Source organism: Pimephales promelas, chromosome 10, assembly GCF_988280905.1.
Source record: "Pimephales promelas chromosome 10, fPimPro1.hap1.1, whole genome shotgun sequence".
Lineage (NCBI taxonomy): Eukaryota > Metazoa > Chordata > Actinopteri > Cypriniformes > Leuciscidae > Pimephales > Pimephales promelas.
Window position 1 is genome coordinate 20,709,331 of NC_142778.1, and position 9,546 is coordinate 20,718,876.

General features: G+C 36.6%; 1 protein-coding gene across 1 annotated transcript; it reads left to right on the forward strand.

Moving 5' to 3' along the window:
• The first annotated feature begins 1,862 nt into the window (after positions 1 to 1,862).
• On the forward strand, positions 1,863 to 8,296 carry LOC120464917 (uncharacterized). Its single transcript, XM_039654509.2, has 7 exons — positions 1,863 to 1,986; positions 3,043 to 3,169; positions 3,284 to 3,377; positions 3,485 to 3,612; positions 4,892 to 5,034; positions 5,523 to 5,720; positions 8,106 to 8,296. The coding sequence occupies exons 1-7, from the start codon at positions 1,976 to 1,978 to the stop codon at positions 8,215 to 8,217; spliced, it is 813 nt and encodes a 270-aa protein (XP_039510443.2). The 5' UTR covers positions 1,863 to 1,975; the 3' UTR covers positions 8,218 to 8,296.
• Positions 8,297 to 9,546: the final 1,250 nt, after the last annotated feature.

A 9,546-nucleotide genomic window follows, 5' to 3' on the forward strand; every position in this document is an offset into this window, starting at 1 on the left:
AACTCTTATCTGAGACCCCTTCCTCTGCACTACAGATCTTGATTTGCAGGCTTAAAATACATCCTTGCCCACTTCATCAGCCTTTCTAGCCCCTTCAAAATTCAGCACCTGGTACCTAAAGTTAGAATGAATCAGTTTTGTAAACAAATCAGTTTATTGGATAATTCACTTATAAAGATTTTTACTTGTCGCCACCTTGGTTCACCAATATCTTGCAGAAAAAGTCATACATACAATTAAATGTTACAAATCATGATAAAATGGATCATCTTTTATAAGACATTTAACTTACAACATTTTGTCATTCTATCTTATAACTTTGATAATTGCCATCATCTTTTAAATCTAAGATAGAGATCAAACTACATTTAAAAAAAAACACCCGTGAATTCAGAGTAAGAGTAAATTATTAGGTATTTATTGTACATTTACATTTAGTCATTTATCGTGTCTGACAGACTGCTGTGTCCAAAATCTCCACTCAAACTACTCCCTACCCCCTATGTAGGAGATACGCAGTAGAGCACTATAAAGTGAGCTCACCAGCATAATAGAAACGACACTTTCAGACACTACTCGATCGCCTCTCGGCGCCATTGATTGCGTCATTGCTGTCACCCGTCCTCCATTTTTACATCAGCGCAATGCATGATGGTATAGGGCTTTGGTTAGTGACCATCGGTTGTACACTCCTTTTCAAAATGCATTCTGGGATACATTGAGTGGACTATATAATAATCATCACTATATACATTCGGACAGCACTACAAAATGGCGAGCTCACTATATAGTCCAGTGAGTAGTGGGAGATTTTGGACACAGCCTGTGTGTTGAAGCCACTCAGGCCTATACCAATAGCCTAGATAAAGTTGATACGTTTTTGTTGTTGCTATGGACTAAGTTGACAAGAGTGATGTAGAAGTACTGTAAAGCTTACACTGGCGATGCACCTAAGAGAAAACAGATCTCAAGTGATAAAATTTTCAGTAGTAAAATGAATTTTCCCCAAATCTAGTCTGTGGGGTAAAACCATACGTATATCTATGGGTAAAACGCTTCCCACTACCATACAACCTGTGGTTTTCCATCAAATATAATTGGTGGTTGAATAAAAATATTTGGACATAGCTAATATTTAAAAATCCCCTGATTCCCCTCCATTTCTATCAGATAACTAGTTAACAATATTTCTCAAATAGGCTGATTGTCAGCATGGTCCATTACAGTAATAGCCTAAATATTCATATATATCTTTTATAAGCGAATATTAAGCAAAAACTGCATGTACTCTGATTTTTCTGTAAATGTATAAAGCAAATTGCTTTATTCAGAATGTGAGCATTTTATCACACACACACTGATACTTTTCCCTCTCTATAGTTTATTTAGGCTAAATGGTGTGACAAATTCATTTTCATAAGTACAAATCTCAATATGACAATGATGACCACATAATATATATAAATATATATAATATATGACTTTTAGTGTGAGGTTTTATTGAGGTTTTATTGATGAATGATGAATGAATGAATTGATAGATAGTTGTATTTGAGTGACTAATTACAACATTTTATATTGTATATTTTGTATTGTAATTCACCTGCTCGGGGACTGCAGATGGAAACTAGCTTAAGCTAAATCTGGTGCAAAGCATCTTTAACTAATGTTTTTTTGCACATTGTCCCTGTTGAAATAAATAAATAAATGAAATGAAATAAAAGGGGTATTTCTATACTGCATTTACCAAAAGTCACTGAAGTGCAACTTTAGACACACTGGCCTAGATGACCTCCGTGCGCAGATCACTGAAGCTGACGCTGCTGCGCGCATGCGCAGAGCTCACATTCACCTGTCGCACTTTAGCACACTATTCAATTCATCCAGCATCAATGGGAAACCGCACTATATTCCTTGTAAATAATACTCTTCACTGCATCTCAAATGCCAAAGGGATCTGTCAGAACCTACGGACATGTCCGAAAGGTAGGAGAAGTTTTGAACAGCTGCTGTTTTTTTTTTCTTCTTCTCTTTTTCTGTTCACTGTCTGGAACAAAAACGCATAACGTTAATCAGCTGGCTTTTATTTTAGATCTGTCTGCTTCAGTCAGGTTTGGAAGGCTGTTTATAGTTACTTTGCTGCATAGTTTATGGGAATTGTCACTGGTACATGAATATAAAGCAATTCTATTCGTGGACTAAATAAGGTTTATGTAATTATAATATTGTCACAGTTATTAAGATATTATTAAAACATTAATGACATGTAGTAATCTATGTCCATGTTACAAATATTTAATGATAATCACTAACTAGTGAAAATAATGTGTATTTACAAGTAGCAGGCAGCTTCACAAAACCTGCGCATCATCAATGGCCATCACAGCGTTAACGTGAGCACATCTTATACTGATATAATGTGCGGGTGTGCTCGGGTGGCGTGGGTGACTTTAATCCGGATCAGGGTGCAGAGTTCACGGTAATCTACACCAGAACCTCAGCCCGGCGGATGTAAGGACGCACGGGCTCTTATTACACACAGAGGATGTGTCTCAATGCCCGCTGAGCTCCCTACCTACACACTGTAGGCAGCACATTTTGGGCAGCGTAGGTGTTCTATCGAATCTATGAACTAATTTCTATAAGGATGGTGTGTCATATGATAAATTAAGTGGTAGTGTAATATGATTGTATCGAATGAATAAATAAATGAACAAACGAACGAAAGGAGGAAGTATGCTAATAATTAATAATATATAAAAAAAAAAACAGTTGCAGTAGCATATGTTGAACGGAATTTACTAAATTGAGCTGGGCATTTCCTAGTTAGTGTGGTGGATGTGTATATGACTTCTTAAAAAAAAAACATTTTTTTTTTTTAAATTAGTAGGTATATGTCATTAATAATATTATTTATGTGTATAAAGCTTATCATAGCAAGGTAATGTGAAGTCAAATAGCTATACAATCATAATGTAATTGGAATGTTAGGCATGAGGCTGAAGTAATGTTTGTTAATGACCTCAGTCTCTCTCTGTCTAGTTCCTCTGGAGTGAACACCAGCAGCGAAAGTTTTCCGAAGTCTCACTCGCACTACTCTGAGTTAAGCGACACACACACTCCTTTCTCTGTGGAACTGACTCCAGACTCTGGCATTGTTGCCACACCAGTAAGCCACTTCAAAGTCAATATGATTGCAAAGTATCATGTGTGGTTTGATTGACACCTTATTTGTCTATACTATAAGGACATTGAATGTTGTCATTACGTTTATTTTGTGTAGTTGCCATCCAGCCGGTTCAGGTTTGCCTCGTGGCACTGGCTCGAGGAACATGATGTCCGCGGAGACCAGCTCGCCTGTCCCAGGGTCAGAGAGGGTAAGAGTCCATTCTGGGTCACTATACATTTACAGGGTTTTTTTTTTTTTTGTGTGTGTGTGTCATATTATCATTGGACACAGACAATCAATGATGTCATCAAACAGGACCTGCTGAAGACGAGCTGTCTGTTAACATTGAAGACATGTTTCTCAGAGGAGGCAGGAGGAAGAGGAGAGAGGATGAAGAACAGAAATGGGAGGAGAGACTTCAGGAGAACTGGGAGAATTGTGTGGTGAGACACCAAACGAGCATCCATCCATCCATCTATCTATCTACATTCATCTATTTATCTATCTTTTGAACTTGTATCACGATTTGAAAATGTTTGAAACGGTTTTCACAAAAATAGCCTATTAATCAGCATAACTTTTTTCAACACCGCTTATAATAAGAAATGTTTCTGTCGCTTTGGTGCATTTCTCAGATCAGAAATGAAATTTTTAAAACTACTTGCTCAACCTCCACATCTCATCTAGTCACTTGTGGGCATCATAAAAGCAGTTTCTCATTCTTTTGAACAAGTTGTGATTGCTTTAGTAAATTCATGCAATTATGTACAATTGTCTGCGGTTTCCTATAGTTGCTAATGCCATGTTGCTCAAAATGTATTAAATAGTTCTCTGTGCAATAGTCTTACCCCTTTAAAACAGTCATCAGTTCATCATATACGTATAATTAAATGCAAAATGGTTGTCTAGTTGTCATAAATCATATTTTCTACACATTTCTATTAGACTTTTTGTAAATGTGCCATGAATTGATGAATTGTGCAGGTGAATCTTGACTTTCACTAATGGAGAGAAGGTCAAACAACGAAAAACCAGTTCTCTAAAATAGCTCAAAGTTGCGTCTCATGAACCTTCAATTGGCAAGCATATATACAGTGCATGCAAAAGCATATTTCTGCCTTAGGGATCTTTCGTGTTTGCCTTTCTAATGTTGCATTTTCGTCTTTGTGCCCCATTACTTTGACTTTTCTACAGTATATCACAATAATATAGTATTTTTTTTTAAAACTGTAACTGTGAATCCTATCCAGTCTTTTTCAGTCAATAACTCACATACAGTTGTACATTTGAAATGGATATATGGCATACAGAAGAAGCACAGCTTTGAACATTTCAATACAGTAACTGTCATCCAAACTGTTGCCATAGTTTACATCAGGTAATGCTATCAGAATGCAGTGTTTTATTGACAACAAGCATTTTGACTATCTTGTTTGTGAACAATGACACAAGCACTTTTCATTCTGATGGCACTGATATGTTCATTGACATAAATACTTACTTTTGACAGATGAACTAAAGATTTTAGCTGTTTTTACAAATTGTTTTGAGAATGCACGTACTTCTTTGCAAATATTAAGGATGATTTAAGAAATGCACCGAAGCGAATGAGAAAACCGGTAGAATGATTTCTGAATGGTCATGTGACACTGAAAACTGATGCTGAAAATTCTATCTATCCAGCTTCGTATTGCATTCAAAGTTCTGTGTCTGTGACTGCAGGTGCTGAACTTGTCTTATCAGGACCTGGGAGATCCATACCAGTTGGAGAACTTCATCCGCATCCTGAGGAGACTGATCCGGGTGGAGCGTCTGCAGTTGGTGGATAACGCTCTGGGGGATCTCAGCTCTGTCAGACTGCCAAGGTACCAAACTAACCTTTACAATGTAATAACTGCAAGATAGTGGACATGAAGATAACTCTGAGTACTGATGACACTGTCATGAGTTGGGATGGAGCGCAGATCTGGTTGGTTAGAACACAAATTCCCCTTGATTTTTCAACGGAGGCTGTCCTATTGTATTGCATTAGTTGTTTTGTAACAGTATGTGTATGGCTGTGTAAAAATACATGTAGTGCAACTTAAGCTGTGTGCTGTAATCTCATATGAGGAGTTTATTTTACAGTAAGAAGGAAACTGTTAATTATGTATCAGCATCAAACTCAGCCTCTTTAATCACATTATTTTATTTGAAAATGGGTCTTATCATACTGAATTATACTGCTTGCTATAATATTTTATCATTCACAAAATTTTTAGAGTGAGTTATTTGTGAGTTATACGAGGCAGAACATTGTAACGCATTACAATCACTGACAAAACTTGTGATTGAGAATGTGCGTGTGTTATAGATGTAAAATCCTGAATCTTCACCGGAACAACTTGACGTCCATTCGTCAGCTGCCAAAGGTTCCTGAGATCCGGCACTTGTGCCTGTCTGAAAACAGTATTTCCTCTCTGGGCGAGTTGTCTCTGCTGAGGAGTGCGCCGCTCCGATCTCTGACCCTCAAATGCAACCCCTGCCAGTTTCAGGAGGATTACCGCTCACGGTGAGAGAAATCTTTGACTTTATTGGAATGATATGAAACTTGGCAAAGACCCTTGCTATGGACATGATTCAACGCATTCTCATCCCAAGGTGTCGCTTTTGCCAATGCGTATACATCCAACGCACATGGCACCCTTTAGCGTCAATATAACACGCTTCGGTTAAGGGTAGTTTTAGTTCTGGGGTAGGGTTAGACCCACGGGCGGAGTGGGACCAAAAAATCTACCGGGAAATTTCGTAGACCACCGGCCCTCGTCGCCGGCAGGATTTTACAATGCATTGTACAATGCTGGAGTAAAGTTCATAAACGGTCGTTCTTTCCCATAGGAATTTGTAAATCTGTGTTGGGTGGACTCTATGCCTCTAGGGGAGTTCGAGGGCATGTCCCCCCTGCAAGAATTTTGTACATTTTAAGGTTAAATGCATCAATCTCGTGCTCTTTGAGAGAAAAAGCATTGATTTGTACCAGGACAATAAAGAGGGCTCAAACATCTTTTTAGTTATGAGAGTCTCAGTCTGCAATACATTATCAATGGTGTTTTAGGATGCCAAACAATTATTAGAATAATGTAATAATGATTTCTATGACGTAAAATCCATTTAGCCTATAAATGTACTATATAAATAAAAATGAGTATTTCAAAAGTATATTTTAGCCTACATTACACTACAATATAGGAAAATAAAAATACTTTTGTCATATTTCTTCACTTGCAAGAAATAAATGCTGATCGCGAGAGCAAAGTAATCACGCAGCACAAACAGGATGCTATTCTTAAAGTCTTTGTGCTGTTTTATAAAGGCACAAAGCCATATCATGGTTTCAATTTTAGTTTGTTGGCAAAATATAACGCTAGAGACCTTAATGTTAGGTTATACATTTTACATCTTTACATATGTGTTGTGTTGGGGAAAGGGAGATAAGAGAGTTCGGCAAAAGGCGGATTCGAACTCGCGTCGAGCACATCAAAACCTGCTTTCAAGCACCTCACATCCTACGTCCTATACGCCACTGTAGCCATTTCGTAATGGCCGTCTTTTTGCTATAAAGACAGGCACTTAGTGCAAATATATGCTCCGTTATAGAAAATGTTTAATCTTGCCCTCGTTTGGGCCCCAAGTGCGCATGGCAAACTTGCAATAAATAAATTTTATCAGGCCCTCGCGGCCTCGAAACACTACCGGCCCACCGGGAAAACTTCAGACTCTCCCGATTGCCACTCCACTTCTGGTTAGACCACTAGGAGGCGCCTTCTGGCCCATATGTATCTGCGTCTCATATTGACGCTAAAGGGTGCCATGTGCGTTGGATGTTAAAGCGTTAGTATATGGCGCCTTGGGATAAGAACGGGCTGACTGTTCATAGTTGAAAATGACCGCACTGGAAAAAAATGGGAAGCGAATTTCAATTAGTGGAAACGTTTGGTACTGCGCCCAAACAAAATCTAACTAAAAGTTTATTTTTTGAGAAATCAACCTCAGATTTGGAACACAATTTGTGTAGATTTATGGTTTTGATTTTCTCAAAGTTTTAGACTTTTTTTGAAAAAAAAAAAAAGTATTTTATATAAAGAGTATTTGTATGCATTTTCATAATAATAAACTTATTTTAATAAAAAATTGTTTTGTTTCAATTTTTTTTTTACTTAAACCATAATCTGCTAAGTGTCCTCTTTAAAAAAAGAAACCAAAGTCTGTGCTCCAATTAAAATATTTGAATTCTTCAAAAGAAGAAAGTTTGAAGAACATGGGCAACTCATGGACCTCATTGACTTCCATAGTATGGGGGGGGAAATACTATATGGAAGTCCTTTGGGTCCCATGAACCGTTTAGTTACCAACATTCTTCAAAATATCTTCTTTTGTGATCAGAAGAAGAAAAAATTAATTCAGGTTTGTAACATTTTGATGACAGAATTGTCATTTTCTATTATCCCTTTAACTGTGTAAAGAAACATGAAAAGTGTTTTTGGAAATACCCTAAAGTGGTCTTTTATTTCATCATAATATATCATCTGCAAGTACATATTTTTAAAAATATACTTTTAAGATTTAAATTGCACATTTACAAGTGCACATTTAACACAGTTAACCACACTTCTTTTCCACAAGGGTATATAAGCACTGAGCTTTTAATAACTTGCTGTCAAAACAGTGGATTGATTAAAACTAATCAGCTAATTAACGCTTTTAATTATTATAAAACACCATACAGCATAATTTGTCTCCAAAATCACATTATGCCTCAAGTTAATAGCTATGCCAGAAGATATAATTTACTAAAAAAGAGCTGACCAAAGATGTGATGGTTCATTTCAAGTGTTCATTAGGGAGCCAAGTCTCACCTTAAAGTCTAACCTTGAGATTTGTGCCGTTTCCTCTGCAGTGTGTTCTTCTGTTTGCCAAAACTTCAAGTTCTGGATGGCATTCCAAAGCTACCGGAAGATTCCGTGCCTCCCTCCTCACCAGAAGCATCCAGATTTTGTACCATTCTCTGACATCGAAACAGCAGAACCTGAAGCCAAAATCTGAATCCAATGTACTGTACTGTCAGAGTGAACTGTGAAAGCTCATAAATGCACTTGTATATAGTATACATATTGTATATTGTATATAACTACGATACATTTTTAATGACTTATTAAAGCTATTTTTGTACCTGTACATTATATTTACATTTCACCTACTCCTGCATCAATTTAAGACAGCAGCAGCCAATATATGAATTGGAATAGACTCAAAGCACGGGAGGGATACATATAAAATGGATCATAGTGCTTCTGTTGTATTTTGACTGTTTAGGTCTCAGTATGTCAGCTGCATGTAATTCTGGCTATTTGGTTGCTCAATGACCAGCCAATTGGCTTTGTTAGTTCGCACTTTATCCTGATGACTGTTTTGACAGGCGAGTCCGTTCGGTATTGCTTGAAGCTTGGCTAGTGTGAAGAAAGGGCACAGAGATTAAATCAGATACAGTCATGTGACACTGTGCTTACCAGCAGATAAAACTGATGATGTCACAGCCAAGCGTTTCATGTTCTCACAGGCTAATGTGGACAGAGGCATATGAATAATATCCTAAATTTAAATTAAATCTGTGTTCGTGGTCATGTAAAGATTGAGCCTCGTTTTTTGGATGTCATCTTCTTTATATGGAAGCTTGTTTCTGCCAAAAAAAGATATTTGACTTTTTATCTAATTCTGACTTTTTTCTCACAATTGTGTTTTAATGTCAAAATTGTGATATAAACTTGCAATAGCAAGTTAAAGTCAGAATTGTGTGAAATAAAGTTAGAGTTTTTATCTCACAATTCTGACTTATTTTCTCATAATTGTGATATGAAGGTGCTATTGCGTGTTATAAAGTCAGAATTGTTTATATCTCTCTATAACTTTACAATGCAATTCTGACTTTATAACTTACAATTGCAAGTTTATATCAGGCAGAGATGATAAAACTCACAATTGTGAGGAAAAAAAGTTAGAATTGTGAGATAAAAGTCGAAATTGAATTAATCCCTTTTTTACTTTTTATTCATTAGTGGAAACTATATAGACAAACATAATTTTCTTAACAGATATTATCAGCACATAATATGTGTACATTTTATAGTGTTTACAAATGTTTAAAAGGATAAAACTTAATTTTAAAGTTTTGCAAATGTAGCCGCAAATTGCTAGCACCTGAAGAAGTAACCATAGCAACAGTGGCCGCTTGTATTGGCTGATCAGCAAAACGTACGAAGGTTAGCAGTACTATCATTATTTATCATCATGGATAACAAAATACACAATAAAATTACATACAAAATACACAATACATTTAG

Bases quoted from the DNA above. Each gene is read 5' to 3' on its own strand.
- LOC120464917 (XM_039654509.2), top strand. The intron at 3,378-3,484 runs GTAAGAGTCCAT...GTCATCAAACAG, and splicing joins CTGTCCCAGGGTCAGAGAGG to GACCTGCTGAAGACGAGCTG. The intron at 5,035-5,522 runs GTACCAAACTAA...CGTGTGTTATAG, and splicing joins AGCTCTGTCAGACTGCCAAG to ATGTAAAATCCTGAATCTTC.